At 36.9% G+C, this 26396-nt stretch overlaps 1 protein-coding gene across 6 annotated transcripts in view; it reads right to left on the reverse strand.

The window, feature by feature from the left end:
* Positions 1 to 26396, reverse strand: part of LOC140211027 (constitutive coactivator of PPAR-gamma-like protein 1 homolog) — a 141637-nt gene that overhangs the window by 58386 nt on the left and 56855 nt on the right. For 5 of the 6 annotated variants that reach the window (XR_011889372.1, XM_072280383.1, XM_072280382.1 and 2 more), the window contains exons 3-9: positions 17944 to 18026; positions 15143 to 15271; positions 12366 to 12468; positions 10418 to 10518; positions 8361 to 8677; positions 5442 to 5574; positions 1877 to 2122 (exon numbers count right to left, since the gene is read on the reverse strand). Coding sequence is in view for 5 of the 6 variants with exons in the window: in XM_072280383.1 (XP_072136484.1) it covers positions 1877 to 2122; positions 5442 to 5574; positions 8361 to 8677; positions 10418 to 10518; positions 12366 to 12468; positions 15143 to 15271; positions 17944 to 18026 (1112 nt within the window). In the remaining variant the exon portion in view is untranslated. The remainder of the gene's footprint in view (positions 1 to 1876; positions 2123 to 5441; positions 5575 to 8360; positions 8678 to 10417; positions 10519 to 12365; positions 12469 to 15142; positions 15272 to 17943; positions 18027 to 26396) is intronic. The other variant, XM_072280384.1, reaches the window with a different exon arrangement.

The following is a 26396-nucleotide window of genomic DNA, read 5'->3' on the forward strand; positions in this document are numbered from 1 at the left end:
GTGCTTTATCACCTCATCAGCCATGTGTGGCTGTAATTGGCACTGATCTTAGTCAGCAGGCAATTACTGACACTGAACAACATAGTCTGTGTATTATTATTGCTGCGATCTGGATTGTTGCAAAGACTCCTAGGGTGGAGACTGGCTTTGGACAAGAGCTTATCTAAAATTCATTCTACAAGGCACATTAAAGTCAGGTAGGAAGAAGGTGGATCTCAGTGTCAGACACACATACAACATGAAAGCAGGCCATTTGCCCCATCAGAATCATACTTCAATTGGCAATCATTTGCACAAATCTTATCTCCCAGCACTTGGCCCACATCCATCCATGATTAAAAAAAAAGTACCCATCTAAACACTTCTTACATGCTGCCAGTAACACCACCAAGCACTTCCTTAGGCTGTATTTTCCAGGTACTCTCTTGGGCACAGGTTGAGGCTAAGAGGAATGAGGTCTAAAGAAGATCTGAGAGGTATTTTTTGTTTCACACAGAGTACTTGGTATATTGAGCAGCAGGATGGAGATACGTCTCTACCATAGGAGGTGTAAGGCACAACTTTCCTCTTCTAGCCTGCAGGTCACCCTTGGGCAATTCCAGATTCACTCTCATCTCTGTTCTAAAAGGACTCCCCTATATTCTGAGCCTGCGTCCTCTGGTCTTAGACTCTCCCACCATAGAGAACATCCTCTCCACTTCCAGGTAATGAATGAGTTGGCATCTGGAATGTGCTCCCAAAGAAAATTTTGGAGGCAAATGCAAGAACAACATTTACCAGGCATCATGACAGGTAGACCAATAAATGGGACACAGAGGATATATGGAACTAATACAGTCAAATATCATTCTTATAGGTAGGCATGATTTTCAACATCATATAGAATCATATGGTATAGAAGTGCCCACTTCTATACCATACAATTCTATGACACATCACTTTCCGGGTGAAAAAGGTTTTCCTTATATCTCCACTCAATCTCTTCCCCCTTATCCTAAATCAATATTCTCTTGTTTTGTCTACTTCAGATATAGAGAAACATTTTCTGCAATCTACCCTATCTATATACTCATTATTTTTTTACTGGCTCAACCATGTCCCCCCCTTAATCTCCTCTGCTCCAGACTTACTTAGCTCATCCAGTCTCTCTTCATAAGTGGAACAATCTATCCCAGGAAACATCCTGTTGAATCTCCCCTGAATTCTCTCTAATGCCATCATATTCTTCCTATACTGTAGTGTCGAGTACTGTACACTTTACTCCAGCTGAGTTTTATAAAGTTGGTGCAAAAATTTCTCCCTGCTGTTGTATTCAATGCCCCAACTAATGAAATCTTGAATCCTATATTCCTTCCTCAACATGTTTCCTAGAGTTAACACCGAGAGTTTTTGAATGTTTCCATAGCCCAGACACCCAAAAGCATTCATAATCCGTCAGGTTTGATAGCAGGAAAAGCTTTGGAGAATGGAGCACAGTGTTGACAAGTGGGTGATATTCCCTGTAAACAATCAATTTTTTTCCCCAGCTGCTTTCAGGGTGGAGCGTTTATCATGTTAGCCCATGTGACAGCATAACGTCGTGCATTATGTCACTGCAATTTTCTATCAGGAAAATTCTGGGCACACACACTTAAAAAGATTCAAAAAAGGCAAGAAACAAACAGGGTCACCTCACTGCTGGCAGCAAAACCTAAATTCATGTAACTTTTCACCACACTTTTAAACCAGTCACCATTACAAAAATTATCAAATGCTGTTTAGAAGTCCATATAGATGTCATTCATGGTACTTCTAGTGTTAATACATGGCTTACAGTTTTCGGTAACATTTTAATACTAATATTTAACTCTACATAATTAGCAGTATTTAGACCTACCTTAGTGAGCACCTGAAATACGTAAGGGTACATCAGTCCTTTTCTGTGCCTGTGTTCAGCAACTCTTAATACCTCTGGAGCAACCATTGGCACAGGAGGTGTGGTGATGTCCATGTGGTTTCTTGTAGGCACCGACAGTAAAGATGGAATATGCTCAGTGTTGATTTGGCTTAGTCTGTTTCCAGCTGATGCAGAGGAAACTTTTGTGTCTACCTGGCTTCCTGGATTGTTAGAAAGCTCCTCAACCTGGTACAAAAGATAATAATTAATAAACTCCATCAGGTTCAAAGAACACATCCCCATTCCACAATATTTTCAAAATGTTTTAAGTGCAGACATTTACATGTTTAAGAAAAGAATCAACACAAATTCTACATTGAAATTCCTTTTTATTTGAATCCTGCATCACCTTAATACAGTCCTGAGAACCCTGGTTCTAAATTTCCCAGCCTGCAGAAATATCAACCCTGTACCTATCTTGTATAAAAACTAGAAGAATTTTGAACCGTTCAATGAGATCACCTCTTGTTCCCCTAAATCTAAGCATTTTGGTCCAGTCTGATTAATCATTTCTGATGGTACAAATCAAAATTCTCAGGCATCAATCTAGCAAATCCTTTTCACAATCCTTTTCTTCCTTAGGTAGAGGATAGAAGCCAGCGGGGACAATGAACTGTTCCAGAGAGATATTGAAGATGTCTGTTAGAACCTCTGTTAAGTGGGCTGCACAGACTCTCAGAACCCAACTGGCACATCATGCTGTGCATCCAACAGTACGTAAATGACATTCAGCCATCAGGAAGAGAGGTATCACTATCATTAACACGTAGGGTGGATTTGTAGTCCATCATGGTTTGAATGCCCTGTCACATGTACCTCGTGTCTCCGCTTTCACAGAAATAACTGCAAATTCTGTGAAAAATCCTGTTTTGCCTTCCTGATGGCGCTGGAAAGTACAGCTCTTGCTTACCTAAGAGCTATCTTATTTGCTGATCTGAAGGCAGCACCTGGATCTTTCAGCAGTGCCTGGACCTCTGCTGTCGACCATGCCTTCAGATTTGTCCTCACTGAAATGTGTTTATTAACAGTGACATTCTCAATGTACTTCTCTGTATAGCCAGTCACAGATCCCACATATTCATGGCCTCCCTGAACATGCTCTAGTCTATGTTTTCAAAACAGTCCTCTAATGTTGAGGCTGTTTCTTCTGGCCAGGACTATATCTCTCTTCGAACTGGTTTGACTTATTTAATCAATGGTCTGCATGTAGGAATTAGCATAATAGATAAATGGCCAGAGTATCCAAGGTAGGCACAGGGAACAGCCTTTTAAGTATCACAGATGTTGGTATAAACCAGGTCTAATGTCTTCTCTCCTCTGGTACAAAGTCAACATACTGATTCTCACCTGGTCCCTCAACACCACCTCTTTAGTCAAGAAAGCACAGGAGCATCTCCACTTCCTGAGGAGATTGAGGTAGGTGCAGAACCCTCCCATTCTAAGCAATTTTTACAGGCGAACCAGTGAGAGTATCCTGACCAACTGCATTGCAAGGACTGCTGAGAGGATCATTGAGGTCTCACTTCCACCGATCCAGGATATTTATCAGGAATGCTGCATACACAGGGCCTTTAGCATTGTCAAGGATTTCCCCACCACCACCCCCGTCCGTCCCACAATCTCCTTGAAACCCTTCCATCAGGCAGGAAGTACCATAGCATTAGGACAAGGTCAGTTAGGATAGGAAACAACTTCTTCCCCCAGGCCATGAGATTACAGAATTCCTTGCCACCAACCAGGTCTCATAAAGTGCCAGTAGCATTATACTGTTTACTTTTTCACTTATGTTGTAAATACACCTTATGCAAGATGTCAATTTGCTGGAATATATATTCTTTTACTTGTGTGAGTTATATGTACTGTGCACCCTGGTCCGGAGGAACGTTGTTTCATCTGGCAGTATACGTGCACACAGTTGAATGGCGATAAACTTGAATCTGAAGGAATGCTATTCCAGGTGTCTCATCTAGGACCTATATAATTGCAGTAAAACTTCTTTATTCTTATGCTCAAATCCTCCCACAATAAGATTTAACATACCATTCATCCTCCTAGTTGTATGCTGTGTAACTTCCAGTAAACTTTCAGTGACTCATACAAGAACACCCAAGTCCTTCTGACACTTTCTAATATCTTACCACAAGGGAAAACCTCACATTGTTTCCCCATTATATGTCTCGTATCAGTCACTGTGAAAATGCTGACACACATTATTGAGGAAGTAATATCAGAACACTTAGAAAATCTTAATACAATCAAGCAGTGTCAACATAGTTTTCTGAAAAGAAATCATATTAGACTTGCTAGAAATCTTTGTAGATGTAACAAACAAAATAGAAGCAAACCAATATTGTAACATTTTGGATTTTTAGAAGGTAATTTACACTGTGTCACATATAATTAAATTTCCCGAGATAGCAAAGGAATATTGGCATAGATAGAAAACATTTGGGAAAAATAAATCGTTTTCAGTTTGTAACCAGCAGTGGGTGCCACAAGGATCAGGTCTGTGTTGTTGGGGTTCAATTATTTACAATGTATACTAATGATAGATGAAGGGTCAGAGTGTACTGCAGCCAAATTTGTATGGTAGATGATAAGTAGGTTAATAAGTTATGAAGGAAACATAAAAGCCTGCAAAGAAAATGTATAGATTAGTAGGACAAGAAGCTGGAAAAAGTATAATGTGGGAAAATGTGAGGTTATCCACTTTGGAAATAGGAAGTAAATTATTATTTAAATAGTAAGACTATGAAATGTTGCAGTACAGGTGTCAATGAGGTACCATGTGCATAAACGCTAAAAGTTTAGCATGCAAGAAGCAAGTAATTAGGAACGGTAATGGGATTGTTGGCATTAACACAAGGGATATGGAGTACAAAACCAAAGAACTTTTGATGCAACATTACAAGTTTCAAGTGAGGGTCCACCTGGAGTACCACATGTATTTTGCACTCATATTTAAAGAATCATATATAATTGCACTGCAGACTGTACATAAAAGGCTCATAACATGGATTCCTGGATTGAAGGATTTGATGCTATTTGAGTAGGTTAGTCCAATACCCAAGCAGGTTAAGAAAAGTAAGATATGATCTTGATAAGATTCTGTGGAGACAATGGATAGGCTGCTTCACCTCAAGAATAGATTTGGAATTGACCAAACTCAGTTGGCTTTCAGTCCCATTAATTTTTATTTTATTACTTCTTTGATAACACTGCTTTTTATTAATCCCCCCGTTACCTTGCACAATGAACAATGCCTTGTGATTTTCAAATGGATGATTGCTCACTGCCGTATAGTGGAAGAACACATGAATACCTGGGTATTCTACTGCTATGTAAAGATTTCTGTAAATTATATTTTGTGCTATATTCTTGCTAATTGTAGGTACAGTAAGGAAATCAACTCCAAAATTAAATCACACTGCAATGTTATTTTGAAGTCACCGTGCTTATGTTACTAAGGATAACTAATGTAGAACAATAGGTACTTATACAATACCTTTGATTCATTGCGAATACAAACACCTTTCTGATGCCCCCCTCCAGAAGACTTGTCCAAAACGTCAGACTGATTTCCAGGTTTCTCCCATGCTAATACATGCCCAACTTGGTGATGTGGTTCAGTAACATGACTAGGAAAAACAAACACAAATGCAGGCATTAAATGGACAAAAGAAAAAAAAATAATTTTAGTGGTGCCTTGCTTCCCACATCCCCCCATATTTTCCACTGCTTTAACTATTCTCACAGTTGTTTTCCAAAGATGATCTCCATTTCACCAAGACAGCCAGTTCATTAATTATTTTCTCTGATTCAATACTTTAGTTTTGTGTTGGTTGATATGTTATTGCAAAAGGTCCCAGTGGTCATAAGAAAAGGAGTTTCTATTTGAGACATGCATTTATTTCTGTATGCAATAAACTAGCCAGCAGTCACGATTCAATTTTGGTTACGCTTATTTCAATTGTAAAACACTTCCCAAATGGGCCTCAAGTTTTCTGGCTGTTCACAAAATGCTTGTTTAGCTTGAACAATTCTAGCAAATTCTGTTTTTTATTTTTGAATAACCTCAATCTAAAATTTAAATAAGACTTCTGATAAGTTATATCCAAGACCAAGTTTTCATATAACAGTTTAACAAGATAAGTTGCAAGTATGAATCTGATGTTTGATTTGGTCTAAGACAAAGCAAATTGTAAACTTTGATATTTACACTTCTTTCATAAGCACAGCACCAAAATATTAATGATGTTCCATCAGATTTTATCTACTTAAACCTGGTTCCAACTCAAAATCTACTATAAACTAAGTAATTAATACCTCAAAGCCATGCATTTCAGTCCATAATATGCATATTTTGAAATGCAAATGATTTAATGTTACTGAACAGAGTTTGGGAATGTATTCTAAAGTATTTATTCCTTTACAGTTTGCTTAGAACAAGTAAGGTACTAACATAGTGAGTGAAAATAAAGTTGAAAAATGATCAGACAATGTGCAGGTAGGCAAGATTAGATAGATAGGCAATATGGTGAACCAACGTGCCTGTTTCTGTATTGCACTGTTCTATGTTCTATAAAACTAAAAATTGTTCACAATACACTTGCAAGCAACTTTTTTGAAAATATAATCAAACATTTTAAATGAAGTTTTACGGAAATTACTGGTAACATTTCATACCAGACATGATTAGGCAATAAATGAACAAGCGTACTTTTCATATATGCTTCACATCTTACATAAGGGAAAAGTTTAAATAGATATTTTGGCCATCTCAAGCTACCACTGTTAAAAGTAATTATCTTTCAATGTAGACTCCGATTTCTCTGTATTTCTGTCATTGATACTGTTTATATGCATGGTTGTACTTTTATAGCCATATCCTTCTACATTTCAGAAAAATTCAGTCCTATTTATATAGCCTATCAATTGGAATATGGTGGTCCATTATATATTAAACATTCCATTACTTTCTTTATCCATGGTATAAGTCAAAGACAAACTCTCACTGCACCACAGTAGCAATGGAACAATAACATCTTATGCAATTGGTTTCTATTTTCATATCTAAAGTATCATCTTTAATTAATACAGCATGTTACCCAATTAGTCATTCAAGGAACTCATATTTCATTAGAAAAATCACTTTGGTTAAAAGGTACTCAAACAACACAGACGTATTTAAATTATCTTATTTTTAATGAGGACTGGCAGTTAATCACAGTTAACACATGCAATTAAAAGTTAGCACAACTTAATGTACTTTTTTAAAACTTAAAATATGCAGGCTTTTTGAATAAATTCAAAAGTTTAGTCCAATACTCGCATCAGACCAAACCCAGCTTGCTAGATATCCACTTTGGTGTATCACCCACCACACTATCATAGACTAAAATGACTGAAATTTTATCACAGACTCCCAAACCATAGTCTGTGTGGTTCAACAGGGGGGAAATGGAGCCTCAAATAAAATACTTATACAGTACTTCAGGCCAAACTTTACAATCCCAAATGTCACGCCTGTTCTGCCCCCAGTATTCTTGGTGTCAACAGCTACAGTATGCTTCATTGAAAGTTTGAGGAGATTTCGCATGTCACCAAAGAGATCAGCAAATTTCTACAGAGGTACAACAGAGAGCGTTCTGACTGGTTGTATGACCACTCAGTATGGAGGCTACAAAGCACAGGTTTTAATCTTCTTTTTCTCAAAGTTTTAGATTTGATCAGAAAGTCTTTTTCTCTTCTTTTTTTGGTCATATCCTCAAAATGGACCTTTTTTTTGTTTAGTTTTTTTCTGTTTTTTTCCCTTTCTCCTTCTAAACTGGTAAGAGGAGAATTGTTATTTTCTTTTTTTATTATATATTTCATACTAGTTTAACAATATCTATGATTTTGACAATGTCTACTTTAATCTTGGTTACTGATATTTGAACTAATTCCCCTCTTGATTGTATTTATGTTTATTTTAAATCAATAAAAAGATTAATAAAGAAAGAAACAAAGCACAGGAGCCTGAAGGCACACACTCAACATTTTAGGAACAGCTGCTTCCCTCTGCCATCAGATTTCTGAAAGGTCCACAATCCCCTGAACACGACCTCACTAATCTGCTCTTTTTCTTGCACTGTTTTTTTAAATTATTTCTTATTATATCTTATAGTAACTTTTATGTATTGCACAACAATTTTCATGGCATAGGTCAGTGATAATTAACCTGATTTTGATTCATATGCTATATTTGAGGTCTTGCAATTTTTTCATTGGTCCACCCATTGATAAAAGTGCCAAATAGCTTTCCATTGTTTAATAACTTCATTAATCACATTAGTCTCAATTTTTAAGTTGCATGGTAGCCCTATTTTTAATGTAACGTACCTTCAATTGTACAAACTAACAAGAAGAATGTTAAAAGACTTACTTAACAGCACCTCTATTTTCCTCATTATCGGATGAAGATGATGTTGAAGAAGCAGGGAAAAATGGACCTTCTATGCCACAGTGATTTGGACTCACAGCTGAAACCGTAGAAATATTTGGTGAGGAACGCTCATACAAAGGTGTATGCTTCCCTTCATGAGGAATGTTGCTGTAACTGTTGTTGGATTCCAGGGTGAGGCTGGGGTCAGACAGAGCAGACTGGTATGTACCTAATGATGATGGCTGTTCTTTGTTAGGTGAATACAAGTCAGGTGGTCTCTGTCCTGAAGCAGCAGCTTGGCTAACTAGTCGTTGGCCCTGAAAAAATGAAACAATTAATAATCATGTTAATTTTTAATTGTTACCAGTCTTTTGAACTCACACATTACACACTCTGTGTGTGTGTGTGTGTGTGTGTGTGTGTGTGTGTGTGTGTGTGTGTGTGTGATGTGGGAGTTCAAAATAACTCAGACAATACAGACTTATTTAAATAATCTTACTTTTAATTAGGGCTGTCAGTAAATCAGTTAACATATGGAATTAATGTCACAACACATTAACAGTTTCAAAATTTTCAAAAATTTTGAAGTATAATTCTTTCAAAATAATAAAAATAATATTATTTAAATATACTATTTGTCTTAATCACTTAATAATTAAATAAACTTAATTGAAGATTAATAATAAGCTTAATATTAATAGTAAAGGTTTTAAAAGCAATCCTGTGATGTTACATTGTTGAGGCTGTGATAAGGAACTATATAAAATGCAGGTTCCTTCTTTCTCTTCCACTTAAGAATTTGGCATTTAACCAAAACCATCTTCATATGAAAGTGTTTCCAATGTCAACTGCATAAATGAAAAATAGATCAATTTTTCATTAGATAGTGCAACAACAACTCAGTAAATACAAACAAGGTCCAAAGTTCAAATTAGCAAAATTTTTGAAGGAAAAGAAGGAAAGTGCAAAAATGCTAACAATGAAGCTAAATTATTAAATGAAATAACAACTATAAAAAGCTTAATGGCTTATTTTAATGGTGTGGTTTGTAGAAAATTAACTTTAAAATATGTACATTTGTAAGTTTTTCATTGTTTTTGCTTTTTAAAAAATTCCAGCTGTTTGTGATGATGTAAGATGAATTATTTTAGATGTGACAAATTAATAGCTTTACCATTAAATTTTTTGAGAATATCCAGTCAGAAACAGTCATTTACCAAAATTGTTGAGAATTCTTTTAAAATTATAATTTACCCCATGGTAGAAAGCACCAACCTTCACCGTAGTTTCTTAACCTTCTCACTGCATTGAGCAACTGAATCATGCACCCAAGAAGCATTTGCAAACATATTTTCATAGCTATCCGCAAAATGGCAATAAATATATAGAAAACACTTTAGTTCAGAATTATTGTAAGAATGCTGCACTGTTACATGTGTTAACAAACTAGAAATTTGCCCAGTCGGAAAATACAATAGATTCCATGCCACTTTACATCCGGAAGTGGTGATCTCATAGTACCTTAGCAAACATTCATTCAGTCCCTAATAAACCACACTTCGACAATTATCTCATTATTTAACTAAATGTTGTTTACAGAATGCAGAACACTGAAATCTGAATATTTCAATGGCTTTGAAGTCTTATGATCTAGGCTACAGAAAGCACCCTCTCCTTTCTTTCAGTATTTTTCTCATGTCAGTTTTATGGTTGGCAAAAATGATTGAAAATTTTAAGATTATTTAGTGGAGGGAAGCTTTATTCGGATGTAAATGAAACATTAAAGAGCGAGAGGAATTTACATGACAATTTTCTTCCAAATCTTCAGATCAGGGAAGTACATTCACCCTCTTCCCCAAAGTATATGACAGAGCGAATATTTCCATGGACAAATATCAGTGATGTAGAGCTATAATGTGCAATAATTTCTGGGATCTAAGCCCAAGCCATGACAACAATGGGGAGGATGATTTTGCCAGCAATGCTATCATTAAGATTCTGATGTTCACAGTGAATGACAATTAAGATTTAAGGCATAATTCGCTAATTAGACTCACCATAGCCTTCACCTGAAGATGGGATTGTGGAATGTTAAGCATCTGTGGATGTGGATAGTGTGGTACAAAACCAGGCACTCCAAACTGATTCAATCGCATTCCTTTAAGCAGGAGAAAAATATTGAAATGTTGTAGAGATCTCAGAGAGCAAGTTAATAATTGAAGAATAGTTCTAGGGTATCTTCCTTTTTGAATACCAATGCACCCTGTGAAGGTACACCAATTTTTAAGCTGTTGAAACTAATTCAATTGAAGCATAAGAAAAAGTGTTCAGAAAAATGTGATTGCTTTCTGTAGTACACAGCTGAAAACTTTTTTTTTTGCTGAGCATTTCAGGTCATTCCAAGAGAGTGGAATTTCCATACATGCTTAGATTAATGAAGAAATCCCAAAGTGCATCACAATCAAGGGAAATAACTAGAACTGACATGAATTTAAGCTATTTATGAAAAGAACTCACTGTCAAACTGATCAAAAACCTACATCTGCTTGAGATCCAAATGATTCCTTAGCAATGTTTTAACCCAGTTACTGTAAAACCCACTATAAAACTATAATAACATGCATCCCAGGACTTTGGTGGTGCTAGACTAGCAAATTTTCAGATAATTGTATGTATTTCTATTAGGCCCCAAACATAGTTTTTATTATTTTTTAAAGATGTTATAAAGTAGTATGATACATTTTCCAGTGAACATGACAAGGCCACAGGGAGAAGGGTCTAGGCCTGGAACAACAACTTTATTCCCTTCCATAGATACTGACTGACCTGCTGAGTTCCTCCAGTATTTTGTGTATATTACTCTGGATTTCCAGCATCTGCAGAATCTCTAGTGTTAAGGAAACCGAACTTGGAGAGTTTCAACTTGTATGTTTCAGATTTACCCTTGGTTTTCCTAACTCCATCTGCAATTGAACATCTGGCCCACAGTGTTCACTCTGGGTCCTTGACTTGCACTCCGGACTAATAAGCAAGTCAACGGGAAATCATCAGGATTTACAAACAATCAGATGCTGGATTATTAGAGTTTCAATGTAAATGGATTTTGCAAAATAATTTTGTGTTATGATTGAAATATATATTTAAATGTATTAAAATACAGAAGTACCTTAAAATCTAAAAACATTTTATTTCTGCTTCTACCTTAATTACATTGTGGTATGTTGATATGAAAATTCTTTTATTTTAAAAAGCTGCTCAGACAACTTAATGATTTCACAAATGTGACATCATAGGTATGTTTAACCTGAAACCTCTCAGCAAATTACTTTGGGGAAAGGAAAGTTTATAGCCAAACCTTCTTTGAGACCTTAAGTCAAGAAGGTCAACTCACTGTTTACCACAAATCCTGAGTTGAGACAAGAAATTGCAGATGCTGGAACCTGGAGCAGAAAAATAAACTTCTGGAAGAACTCAGCATGTCAAGTGGTATCTGCAGTGTCAAAAGGATGGCTGATGTTTCAGGATGAGACCCTGCATCAAGACAGAGTATAGAGGGAAAATAGCCAGTATATAGAAATGAGAGGGAGGGATGAGAGAGAAGATGGTATAAGATAGGTAGAGCAGATAGGTAGATGGAACCAGGTGGAGAGGGGTCAGTAAGAAACTCGCTTGAGTCAAATCATTCTTGATTTTCCCTCTCCTAAGGTAGCAAAGTTACAGGTGACTAGACTAACAATGAGAACTTGCTGGGTTGTTTAACAAAATGGGGAATAAATTTTAAAAAATTTTGCTAATAGGTTAAAGGTTCTCATGATTTCTAACATGTTTGGAATACGTCATTATGGTTGGAAGGTAAAAATTTCAAGAAAGAAAAAAGGAAAATTTAGCTTAGGAGTTGCAGCGGACTGCATTCACGTAGCAAAGTACTTGTAAAACTCTAAAAAAAATTGCGATTTTTGCACACAACAGGATCTACCATCAGTTCACAATCCATCCAGTATATACCTGGGAAAGGTGTTGGACCATGTTGAAATAACGGAGGTTTGCTTGCAATGGAATAATATTCAACAGCCCTCTTGAATTGTTCAATTTTGTCTTCTGTTCTGGACTGAAAACAGAACAAGTCAAATTATCCACAGAAGTTGAAATATAATTCTTGTGTAAATAAGCTTCTGCAATTAAATCAAATTCAAAAATAAACCACACAAGACAAAACTAGTCACTTGGCATATAACTTAAAATAAACACATATGGCATTTATCTGCGAAAATTGTTTTGAAAAAGGCTGAAAATTGAACGAATCAATGGAGTTCACTCATGAAAATAATGAAAGATCTATCCATGGAGCAGGCAGCACTCAGCCCTGTCACCCCATATTATCCAGAATGATTTAACTAGAGTTGTCAAAAGCAACATATGAATATGATCTTTGGGGATATAAAGACTGGAGTCATTATTAGTAATGAACATATGACATGATCATAAACTTTGACATTATACAAAGTATAAACAACCTTTTGTTGCATCTTTCAATCTTTTGAGTGTTCTGGAAATAATAAAACATTCTTGAAAACTGATATCAAATCCCAGAAACCTACTTCAAATGTCAAAGACCTCAGGCTAATGTAGTTTTCCAATGACAGATCTTCACCTCAAACTGCAACGTAACTCTTTCTTCATATCCTCCCACTCCCAATCCCTCAAAAACACTAGCATAGAAATCCCACATTACTAGCATTACATTCCTGATGAAGAGTGGAAACTAGTCATTGTCTGAAATTATTGGCTGAAAAGTACCTAATGGAAGTATAACGTAGTATTCATTAGTTGGTGTTGAGTTTCGCTACAGCGAAGTAGTAGGCAATTCAGAATGGTAATGGGAAGAACTGAAACATAATCAACTGTGAGCTCGGGGTTGTGCGTGCGAACAAAATGAAGTACTTGCTTTCTAAGTGCTTTCTCTTCTAATAGTTGAGAATACTGCAGCTATTAGCCCTGTCTGCCCTTGTTCTGTTTTGCAACATTTTCAACCTCACATTTTTACCTGCCTCATACTCTATCTTTCTGGTATTCACTCATTATGCTTCAATTTTTCACATTATACCTTACATTCTGTCATCTAACATCCTTCAAGTTTCAATTCCTACTCTTTACCTTCTGAAGTTAGCAAAAGGCCTCAACAAGGCTTTGGTAAGGGAAGCTACAACACAGGAACACTACTGAATAATTGTTACTAGCAAAATGAACACTAGGCCAAATAGCCTACAAGTGTAGTGGATTCTGGTTAATTGGGCCACCAGTTAATCAGGGCAGCCAATTCTTTGGGCCAATTCCTAAAAACCAAAAGCTAATCAAGAAAATAGCCAGGATTCCCTTTCTATATTTGAGACACTAGTCTACTTAATTGGAGCAGAAGACCAATGCTGAACAGTTTCTAACTAGTGCCAGTCAAGTGCAATTTTCGAAGCTGCTAAGACTCTGTGCTTAGAGCGAACAGTTTTTAAGTAGCGTCAGTTGCATATGTTTGTGTTCAAAATTAGGCAATTTTGGTCACTAAGAATTGGTGAGAAATAAGCAGTAAGACAAACAGAACTGTTTTGCTCACTCAGGTTTCACGCATTCAGGCTTGAAAGATTTGGAGAAAGCAATCATCGAAAGCTATGTATGAAAGCATTATCTGCACTAGATGTCTGCGCTGATTTTGTTCATTTAGTCAATCAAAGAACACAGCAGTGTACTCTGGATGAACTCCCTCCGCCAATGCCTTTTAGGAACTAATACACAGTTTTATAGTATTGTATTGTTAGTAGTAGACATAGTTGGGTGCTCACTTAAACAGTTTGTCTTTTTTTAAAATACCTTTTTAACTATTTCCATGAAACTTCAGCTAATTGGACAGTTGCTTCATTTGGCCAAAATGTACTGGTCCCAATGTGTCCCAATTACAGTATTAACTATAAATATATTATATTTACTATCTAACTAATAGGACGATGGCATGCTTGGATGCAGCGGACACATCAGGTCCAATCAAAGGTGCTTTTGTTCCTCTTGAAAGACTATTTTACGATTGCAAGTCACTGCTGGATAGCGAGGGAGCTGATTTTATTGCGTACTGTTGTGTTGTTGCCAAGACTTGTTGTGTACCAGTGTGAGTGATTGTCTTGGACATTTTTATTATGATTGCAAGGCCCTGTTAGACATTGGTAACGTAGAGTACTGCAAGTCTGGTTCACTGGTTCATTGGCGTTACCAATGGCGGGGGAGCTGCGTAGCCTTGGTTGTGGTGAGGACCAGGCCTGGGCCAAGACTGCAAGGTCGCCTGTGGCAATCACCAAGGGGAAGAGATGATGAGGCGGTGCTGCCCTCCAGGGTTTGCTCGGTAGAAGAACAAGCTGGACCAAGCCAACTTTGTAGTCATGTCACAAGGATTTGAGGTATGTTACTTTTTTTCTCTCTTTGTGACTGTATGTTTTTTCTGAAGTCATAATCATATATGCTATTTGACCTACGTGCTACAGTATGTGCAGTGTGCTGCTGGTAGTGCATTTTGCACCTCATTCCCAGAAGAAGTGTTTCATTTAGCTATATTCATGTATGGTTGAATGAAAATGGAACTTAATCTTAAATCTCTTATAACAGGTACAAATGAATGATCAAACAAGTAATGACAAAGGAATCAGCATTTTTCATCAACGGCATGAAGCAGAAATATAAATAAGAATCATTCAGTAATGTGCAACATACAGTAAATGTCATGATTGTTTCTATTTGTTACATACCCGAGAACGTTTAAAAACATCTTTTGCAACTGCATCCAAATCCCCAATATCCTGAATATTGCGCACGTATTCTGCAACTGCTTTTATCACTACATCACAAGGTGGAAGAACAAGCTGGTGTGCTCGTACCTGAAAGTACATAAACCCAAAGGTTGAATATTTAAAATATTTCCTTTCACTCACACATTGTTCTAGAAAATTGTAACTAGTTTGAATTTTTATAGCATCTTAACCAACATAAATTTAAAAAAAAATCAGAAGCACATTCAGACACGAACACAATGTGAACCAAAGCAGGAAATATTAGGAAGAGTTTTCAGTGGGACTAGGCGTTTAAATGTTTGGTATGGACTAGGTGGACTGAAGGGCCTGTTTCTACCCTGTACTTTTTCTGACTCTAAAAGTACGATCAAGGAGGTTAGTTTTCAGGGTGATCCTTAGGGAGAAGAGGTGGAAAATTTTGGGACAAAATTAATGCCACCACTGCTAATAATGGACCAAAAACAAAATGGGCAGGAAAGGATTCACAACAAGTTAGTGGGAACGAAATGGCATAGGTTACATAGGCAGCAAGGCCAACACCAAGCAGCAATAAAAACACATGAACAAAATTTTACATTGGACACAATGAAGAATTATGAATAAGCTGAGAGATGAAGAAAATGACAGAGAAAACTCTCATCTTTAGAAAGAATGAGTACAGCAAAGTTCCATAAAAGCAGAAGGTCAAACATAGAAGTTGTAACTAATGGATAGGTAGAAATATAAGCTCAGATTTTTTATGTCTCATGAATACTAGCAATATTATAGAGATGAAGGCAGATGGGCTTGCTGATTTTTTGGATTTTGATGTAGGGCAACATATCACACATGGAGTCTGATACCAGGGATCAAGAAAAGCAAACAAGATGCAGAAATGGGTGTTATCAATGTACATGTGATACACTGAATGACATTGCCATAACAATTAATTCAATCTGTATAAATTCTATTTTATATTTCAGGAAGGACTAAATTTAATGATATCCTTTTGCGGGGGATCACCATGTCAATAGAGAGAAACAGTGCATGAAGAATCATTTCATGAATTATCATGTTATTTTTCACTGGAAACTGTATTATCTCTGATAACCATTTGTAATTCTAATGCTTTACAACTACCTGGATGGAAGCAATGAGCGCAAATCAAATCAAACAAATTTAACCGATAAAGTTGGGCATTCCATTTTGTTCCTCTGACTGAGATTACTAAATTATCTTCCATCAATTAACATCTTAAACTGTAAGGAAATATTTGCTGGGGATTAATTAAAACTTTAATCAACTAAAGAGCATGTGGATTAAACCCCTAAAAAAAAACCAAAAAAAAATGTAAAAGTAAATTTCCATTTCTGTTTAATTCTAAACTGGTAATGAAGAAAATTTAAAATTAATCTTTTACTGTTTTACCCTTTTAAGATTATGTAATGCTAATCTGATCATCTTAAAATTTGTTGCTATCAATAAAGCACAATAAATTTGCACAGTAACAGTCCAAACTAAGATTTCAAGAGCTTAAGTTGTAATAAAGTTTCATTTTCATTGAAAGGTACAAATAAAAATTCTTGGAATGGTTTGGCTTTTATGGAAAAAAATCAGTAGATTTTTCTGCAGACTTAATTTTAACTGTGGATGAATTGAAATGCTACCATGTGCCGTTCCAGTTATGTTTGATTGTTTACTGGACAAACTACAGGGCATGAGTGATGCCAGTACTATAAGACCACATTTTGAAAGCACACAGTCAGAATCTTGATATCAAATCAGGAGATAATCAAGCCTTAAAAGAAAACTTAAAAGCCAAAGACTATCAATGACTATTCCTCATATCAAAAGACTTAGGCACGATCAAGCTTCTGCTTTACATTTGTCTATAGACAATGCATTTAATTCTAAAGGTAGAATAAAGATCTAGTCATTCTGATGGTTAGAAAAATGAAAATAACTACACAAGCACAAATAAATTAATTCAAACTCATAAAAGATCAATTTATTCTTTCAGTAAGCTCTTCTTCACACAGGCTATTGAATAGACAAATTTCTGGGCGGTACAGCAAAGTGGAAGTCTATAATTAGTTCAGAAACAATTAGATGCTGTGGAAGTGAACACAGACTAGGCAGTTTTCTTTCTGGATAGATGACCCAAGTTCAGATATTTAGTCTGCCTTATTTTGTGAAACAAGATAATATCTTTTTAAACTATACCAACATACTGTGCCACATATTACCCAAATCCACAGCAGGACAAAAGTGGTCATGAGGAATGAGTGTCCAAGTTTCTACTGGATATTCCACAGAATATGTTTCCAATTCCAAGGCCCTTGCCAAAAGGAGACAGAATGAAAGTTAGATTCCTACCCAAGGAAAAGCAAAGAAAAATCAGCAGCATTACTCTCGGGAAATCTCGTTCATCTCCAAGCAGTGGGTAATTAAATCATTGGAGCATCCAGGGAATGACAAGCACATCAACAAAATTTCCAAAACAGTGGTTTATCAAGAGAAATGCATATAGGTACAAGAAGAGAGAATAAGATGAATAGCAGAATGAGAATACAATAGCAAAAAATAAAATTGAGGAAGTGGGGTGATAAATGTGTTATTGACCCTGTTTTAGAAAACTATCATGCTGAGGGCAGAAAATTCTGGTGAAAGAAACATTTCAGCTTTAAATCTTCAATAGTTCTCAACAGATTTTACCATATCAATCACTGTAGGAAAACTCACCCAACTGCAGATATTACTATTAACATAATAATTTTTACCTTTAATGAGGCTAGAGGATGATCTGGACCTAGTAAACTCCAGTGAAAGGCAGCCAAATCTTCATCAGGTAGGATGTGGTTGCCTAATTGGAAAGAAGGAAGAAAATGTTTTATTTTCCAATATAAAGCATAAGACTATTATATCATCCTTTTTCCCTAGTGCTGTGCTGAATTTTAAAAAATCATAATAAAAATAGAAGCCAATTTGAAGAATTAGAAATATAGAAGTCCACTATTTACAAATGATGAAAATAAATTACATATTAATAGATATTCATGCAAATAACACCCTTTCCTCAGGCAACAAATGTAAAACCATATAAGCACTACATCATTGGATTGGTTGACTCAAGTTGCCCAATGATATATTCTCTGTAACAGCACATGCAGTCACCAGCCACAGCCAAATTTCTGTGGTTAGTCCATCTGCAATGATGTGGATCAGTTACAAGCACCAAGAATCTCCCACGTTTGCAATGCCAGTAAGGAAGTGAGTAATGAGAAGTTGTGGTGCTGAAGGATTTAGTGCCCTGTACCATTTTAAATGCGAATCTGCTTCTTTTTAAAGTTGTTAATTTGGCTTGGATGACTTGGATGAGGAGGTGGATCATTTCTTTATTTGGCCTTTACACCATCCAGGATCATAGCAATGATAATCATTCTGTACTGCCTTGTAAAAAATGGTATGGTATAGTATCATAACTACCATGTTAAAACAGAAAAAATAACATTAAGTAACCATCCACTGTCAACCTAGACAGTGAATTTGGATACGGGAGTGAGCCCGAGGAGGAGAAAAATGATTAGCCGTGATGGAATGGCAGAGTAGACTTGATGGGCCAAATGGCCTAATTCTGCTCCTATGTCTAAGGGTCTTATGGTAAAGTTATGCCCAATAAAGGTCTCTTTTTAAACATAAGGATACTGGTGTCTATAATGACCACAACAAAATACAGGAGCAGCAAGAGCATGTAAATACCTCCACAAGAAAGCTCTCCACCAAATCACACATCATCTTCACTTTCAAATATATTTCACGTACAGAAATTTCTGCCATCATCTTCCTTCCCTGACCATAAAGTTCATCCCTCTCCATGGAAATCACGTGAAACTGAAAATGACTGTAGGACTGTGATTTTATACTTAACCCTGAATCTAGTTTCCTGCCTAATTTAAATCACTTTCTAAGACCTTCTATTTCTACCACTGAAACATGCACCTGATTATGATCCCACTTGGATTCAGAACCAGATTCCCCGATTACATCTCTGTAAACTTTACATTGTAAACCCCGTTGCTTATGTTCTAAGTTACAGAAATTCCTGATCATTCCTATGGTAAATGATATCCCATGATTCAGGAATTAAGTAAAACTGATTTAAAAATTCTTATCAATTTTCTAATCCATTCATACCTTCAACCCTCTCCTCCTCTCCAACTTGCTCCAATCCTATTTGTCCAATGATAATCACTCTCATCATCTGGCCTTTCGATCATTCACAAACTTAATGATTCTACCTTGGCCAACCTTCAACTATCAAACCCATAAAAGCTCTACAATGATCTCGCAAAATATCAGTACCTCACCATCATTCTTTCCTTTAAAAAAATTCATTAAAACTTACCTCTACTAACAAACCTTTGGTCCCAGTATCGAACTATGTAAGTCAGAATCAATTTTCCTTCTGAAAAACATACCTGAGAAATACCTCGGAACATATTTACTGAGGGGCTATCTAAGGAAAACTATGTTAAACACAATGTAACATCAGAGATTTAATCAGCTCCCTTTTGAAACTAGATACGTTGTTTAACTGATGGAAATGCCAAAGTTACGTCAACCATTCAGGTATGACTGCTATCCTTCAGCATTCACAGAACAAAGCTCCACACACTCTATATATTCTGAACATGATAAACCCATGGGTCAAGGTTGCTTGGATTACAAGTGCAAAAACTTGCAGCAAGCCTATCTTAGGACTCAGCTGTCATGAAGTAGGAGTGATTCAAATACAAGGCTCTAGTAATCAAAATGCAGCTAAACAGAAATCAGTTAAAGCAGAATAGTAGTAACACAAATTCCTTGAGCAATGTCAGTGCATGGAGTATTGTAGGAAAGGCAGATGAGCTCAGAACACGAATCAACACATGGAATTACGACAATGTAACCATTAGTGAGACTTGATTGCAGGAGGGGCAGGACTGGCAGTTCAATATTCCGGAGTTCCTTTGTTTTAGAGTACGAGGGATTAAGGGGAGAGGTGGCATTACTTGTCAAGAAAAATGTCATGGCAGTCTTCAGTCAGGGCAGACTGGAGAACCCTCGTAGCGAGGCTCTATGGGTGCAACTGAGGAATAAAGAAGCTATGGCCATCTTAGTAGGACTATATTATAAACTACCCAACAGTTCACAGGATTTACAAATTTGGAAAAAGATCACAGACTGCTGCAAGAAACACAAGATTGTGATAGTATGTGATTTTAACTTTCCACATATTAACTGCGACTCCTATACTGTAAAAGAACTAGATGGGATTGAGTTTGTCAAATATGTCCAGGAAATGCACAGAAGTACCAATGAGAGAGTGTGCTATACTTGATCTCCTATTAGGGAATGAGACAGGGCAGGTGACAGAAACTTGTGTAGGGGAATACTTTGCACCTAGTGATCATAATGCCATTAGTTTCAAGGTAGTTATGTAAAAGAATAGATCTAGTCATCGTGTTGAGATTCTAAATTTGAGAAAGGGCAATTTTGATGCTATCAGAAAGGATCTGGCAAATGACTGGGCCAGGCTGTTTTCCATCAAAGGTGTACTTGGTAAGTGGAAGGCTTTCAAGAGTGAAATCTTTGAGAGTCCAAGGCTTGTCTGTGCCTGTCACAATAAAAGCCAAGATTAACAGGTTTAGAAAACCTCGGTTTTTGAGAGACATTGAGGCCCTGGTTAAGAAAAAAAGGAGGTGCATAGTGGGTATAGGCACATAGGAACAAATGAGGTACTTTGTGAGTTTAAGAAATGCAAGAGAACACTTAAGAAATCCGGAAGGCTGTTCTAGCAGGCAAGGTGAAGGAGAATCCTTAGGGATTCTACGGATATGTTAAGAACAAAAGGATAGCAAGGGACAAAATTGGTCCTCTGGAAAATCACTGTGGTAAACTATGCCTGGAGCCAAAAGAGATGAGGAAGATCTTAAATGGCTTTTTTGCACCTGTATTTACTGGGAACACTGACACAGTCGACAGAAGTAAGCCAAAGCAGCAGTGAGGTCATCGACCCTATACAGATTACAAAGGAGCTGTTTGCTCTCTTTAGGTAAATCAAGGTGGATAAATCCCTAGGCTTTGACAAGGTGTTCCTTTGGACCCTGTGGGAGGCAAGTGCAGAAATTGCAGGTGCCCTAGCACAGATATACTTAAATTATCCTTATCAAAGGGTGAGCTATCAGAGAATAGGAAGATAGCTAACGTTATTCCGCTGTTTAAGAAAGGCTCTAAGAATAAACAAGGAAATAATAGGCCAGTGAGCCTGACATCAGTAGTGGGAAAGCTACTGCACGGTATTCTAAGGGACCCAATATGACTATTTGGACAGACGGGCAGATTAAGGATAGTCAGCATGGCTCTGTATGTGGTAGTTCGCATCTAACCAATCTGAAAGCATTTTTTGAGGAAGTTACCAAGGAAGTTGCTGAAGGCAAGGTTGAGGCTGCTGTGTACATGGACTTCAACAAACACTTGATAAGATTTCGCACAGGAAGTTAGCCAAAAAGGTCAGTCACCTGACATTCAAAATTAGGTAATAACTGGGTTAGACATTGGGTTTTCAGGAGAAGCCAGAGAGAGGTAGTACACGGTTGCCTCACTGACTTGAGGTCTGTGACTAGTGGAGTGCCACAGGGATCGGTGCTGGGTCCATTGTTGTTTGTCTATATCAACAATCTGGATGATAATGCGGTTAACTGGATTAGCAAATTTGCAGGTGACACCAAGATTGCGGTTATAGTGGACAGTAAGGAAGTCTACCCAAGCTAGCAGCAAGATCTGGACCAGCTGCAATAATGGCAGAAGGAATTTAATGCGGACAGCTGCAGACCAACCAGGATAGGTCTTACATAGTAAGCAGTAGGACACTGAACAGTGCGGGAGAATAGAGGGATCTGGGAATACAGACCCATAATTCATGGAAAGTGGTGATACAGGTAGATAGGTTTGTAAAGAAAGCTTTTGGCACAATGGCCTTCATAAGTCAAAGTATTGAGTACAGGAGTTGGAATGTTATGTTGAAGTTGTATATAACATTGGTGAGGCCTAATTTGGGGCAATGTATGCAGTTTTGGTGTCCTACCTACGGGAAAGATGTGAATAAGATTCAGAGTACACAGAAAATTTATAAGGTGGTTGCCAGGACTGGATAACTCGAGTTATAAGGAAAGATTGAACAGGTTAGAACTTTATTCTCTAGAATAATTGATGGGAGATTTGATAGAGATAAACAAAATTATGAGGGGTATAGATAGAGTAGGTACAAGCAGACATTTCCACTGAGGTTGAGTGAAACTACAACTAGAGATCATGGCTTAAGAGTGAAAGTTGAAATGTTTAAGAGGAACAAGATGCCACCGCAAGTGGTGGATGTGATTTTGATTTCAAAGCTTAAGAGAAGGTTGGATATGTACATGGATGGGAGGAGTATGGACAGCTATGGTCCACGTACAGGGTGATGGAACTAAGCAGTTTAACAGTTTGATATGGACTAGATGGGTCGAAGGCCCCATTTCTGTCCTGTAATTTTCTATGACTGTACTATTACCCAGGAGGAATTGCAGCAAAATGAAAACACAGCACAAGAGAGACTACAGATGCTGGAAGACAAGAGTAAATGGAAAAACTAGGTCTGTGGGCATAATGTGTGTTGAGCAAATTGATGTCTGATTCAGGCTTTTTGGTATGTCAGATTTTAGTTTTGCAGTAAAGGAACTGCAACTTTCTGAACTTTCACTCTACTATTGCAGCCTTTTAATGTTTCACAAGAAAAAATACGAACTTGGAGGGTTTTTATTTTTTCTGTTAAACACCATTTTAGACAAATATTTACCATGTTCACAGTAGCAGCCAATGCATTTTAATAGTTATAATTACAGTTCCACTAGTATCACATATCAGCTAATAATAATCTACATGCCTGAACATATGAAATCCTGAGTGGCGTTACTGGAAAATGGGTGCAGAGCAACTATGTAGCTGAGAATAAAGGGAAAACTTCAGCATCAGCCGAGTGAAATCTCAGTATTACTCTGCTTTTTACTAACTTGCATTTACAGTCTGGCAACATGAAACGCTGATTCATATGGGCTCATTACTGAAACAGCATTAAATGAGCAGATGGAATAAAAGTCCTGAAGTATGATGCTATCAGATTATTGAACATTAATTTACATGCAGCTGCCCACAAACTAGGACCATAAATCTTCGTCCAATTGGATTTAGTCAAATTTATATTCATAGGTTTTAGACAACTTATGCATATAAATTCGGCTAACCCATCAGGAAAAGTAAACTTAATGTATACTAATATGGGCCTCAGAGATTATTGCCTTATGATTAGATAATAGGGTTTTCAAATCAGTAGCACTAGCATGGCCAGTATTATTTTTGGAGCTCATTAAGTTTGGATGCTCAATGGTCTTGCATTTCACATCGCTAAAGCGCTGCCAAATAAGAGATGGTTCTGGTTGAAGTGAGATTTTATAATTCTGTAAAATTAGTTGAGATCAATGTAATCTTATGAATTATCTTTGATCCCTAAATATCACAGAATCAGACACGGTTACAGCACAGAAAGGAGGTAATTGAATTCATCATGTGTGTGCCAGCCAAAATCACAATCTTACTTAGTTTATTTGTAGTTTCCCGCTCTCAATCCAGTCTTGTAGCTTTCAGAGCACATCCAAGTACATTTCAAGTGAAAAGCATTTCTGACTCTGCATTACTCTTTCTGAAGGAGTCCTTTGAGTGCAAATTTATCTTACTCAACTCTCCTCAAATGCTTCCAAGGTAACCAAGATATACTGTGTGCCCACTAGTTGTTCACCATTTTGGTAAAGGAAGTAGATTGGTCAGGCCTCACAATTTCTTACACTTCAATTAAACTTCCTCTTGGCCTCCACATTTCAAAACAAAATCAACCAAGTCTTCTCCCTTCATTCTTCAGCTTTTCATCTGCAGTCTCTTGTTTTGTCATACACTCTTCATAGCTCACAACAAATCTATTAATTCACTTCTCTAGATTAAATTCCATTGTACACTTCTGTGCTGACTTAATCCATTAACATTTTCTCCAGTTTACAATCTTCTCCAGTACTGTCAAACACATTGCCAATTTTCATATGACCCACAAAATTCTCTTATCATACGGTGCCCTGAAAAAGTATTCAGTCCCCATCACTATTGTCATATTTTAGTATCTCATTTTCTAAATTTAAAATATATTGAAGTCAGATTTTTGAGCTAATCTACAAAATGTGCAGCATGTCAAATCAAAAGAAAATTTCTAAAACCTGTTGACAATTTACTAAGCATTTAAAAAGAAATTGTGAGGCTGAAATCCCCTTTGTAACTACTATGCTAAATTTCCTCAGGTGCAACATATATGTATTAACTAACCTATTCATCCAATTTGTTGATGTAGAAAATTGCAGGTTCACCTGGTTTCAATGAATTCATAAGAATAAATAACCCCTCTCTCTGTAAGATCCAAATATGGTAGATTCTCAACAGATCAAACCAAAATGAAGACAAAAGAGCATTCAAGACAAGTCAGGGAAATTGTAATAGAGAAGCAAAAATCTGGGGAAGGGTACAATACCATCTGAAAGACACAATATACCTTGGATCTCAGTGCAGTCTATCGGGAAAAGGCGAATGACTTCAAATGAAGAAAATTGATGTCCTTGAGTGGCCGATTCAGGAGTCTTGACCTTAATCCAATCAAACATCTCTGGCAAGGTCTCAAGATTGCTGTCCACCACCGCTCCTCAACTAACTTGGCACAGCTTGAGCAATTTTGCAAAAAGTTCCATCATGTTGTGCAAAACTGGTACAGGTCTAACTTCACTAATCCGACTACCTGTAATCCGGTTCCTTCGATAATCCAGCACTGATTATGCTTCAGTATTTCGTCATTTTCACTAATCCGGCACCACTGAGACCTGAGGAGTGCCGGATTAGTGAAGGTTAGCTATTGCTTAATATGATCCTTCTGTAATTCAGCGTTTTCACTAATCCAGCACTTCTCAAGTCCAAATGGTGCTGGATTAGTGAAATTTGACCTGTACAGACTTAACCAAAAAGACCACTGTCTGTAAAAGCTGCAAGAGGTGGTTCAACTAAGTATTGAGTAAAAGGGGATGAATATTCTTGAACTACTGTCATTTCAGTTTTTGAATTTTTAGGTTTTCATGTTTTACAATTTTCCTTGTTTTTTTGGGCTCTGCTGTGGAAAAAAAAGGAGCATGTGATTCGTAAATAAAAAGTCTCAGTTAAATTGATCAAAATGCCTGGTTGTAATACTCATCTATGTGAACAAAGGGTTGGGGGCTGAATATTTTTACAGAGCTCTGTATATAAAACAATATCAGGGGCAGAGTTAGCAGTCACTTGAACAAATGTGAATTAGATAAACCCACCAAAGACTTGTTGAATTCAAAGTTAATCCAAACAATTTGAACATTTTTGAAGTAATAGATGCTGTAAATGCACTTAAGGTATCATATGTGAAATTCCAGAAACAGTTTAATACCAAATTCTGGCAAATGGGCTTAGCAGAGACGAGTCCTGATGAAGGGTGTCGGCCCGATACATCAACTGTTTATTCCTTTCCATAGGTACCAGACTTCCTGAAGTATTCTGCATGCGTAAGCAGGGGTAGGTACTTAATAGTCTGCATGGAGAGTAGAGGGCCAAAAGATCTGTTTTTGTACTGTATGACTATGACTTTAAGGTGCCATATACTAATTTTGTCATCAAAATGAACTCTTAAGGAATAAATATGTTATAACCTGGGTAAAAATATAGCTAGGTAACATTGGTTTATGGAGACAAGCTGCAGCATTTGTAGGTGCACCCAATAAAGAACTTGAGGTGTTTAGTGCAGAGTGCATTCAAGGAGTGACTCTTCAACCACCAAAGGACCCTGTCGAGAATAACTCTTGAGAAGCCTAGTTGAAATACACACATTCTTCACTCATGCACGGTCACACTCTTATGTACTATCAAGCAATCCCATAGGGTTGAAGATGGTACATGTCTGAATGTCTCAAGATCTACAAAATACATGTTCGAGGTATCCTGCAAAAATATTTGTGGAGAGGAATCATGGACAGTGAAGTATCTGCTCAATTCTCTGCTGCCTCAAAAGAATATCTTTCCAGTTTGCCCTTAAATGCCCTCTGGT

Source organism: Mobula birostris, chromosome 16, assembly GCF_030028105.1.
Source record: "Mobula birostris isolate sMobBir1 chromosome 16, sMobBir1.hap1, whole genome shotgun sequence".
NCBI lineage: Eukaryota > Metazoa > Chordata > Chondrichthyes > Myliobatiformes > Myliobatidae > Mobula > Mobula birostris.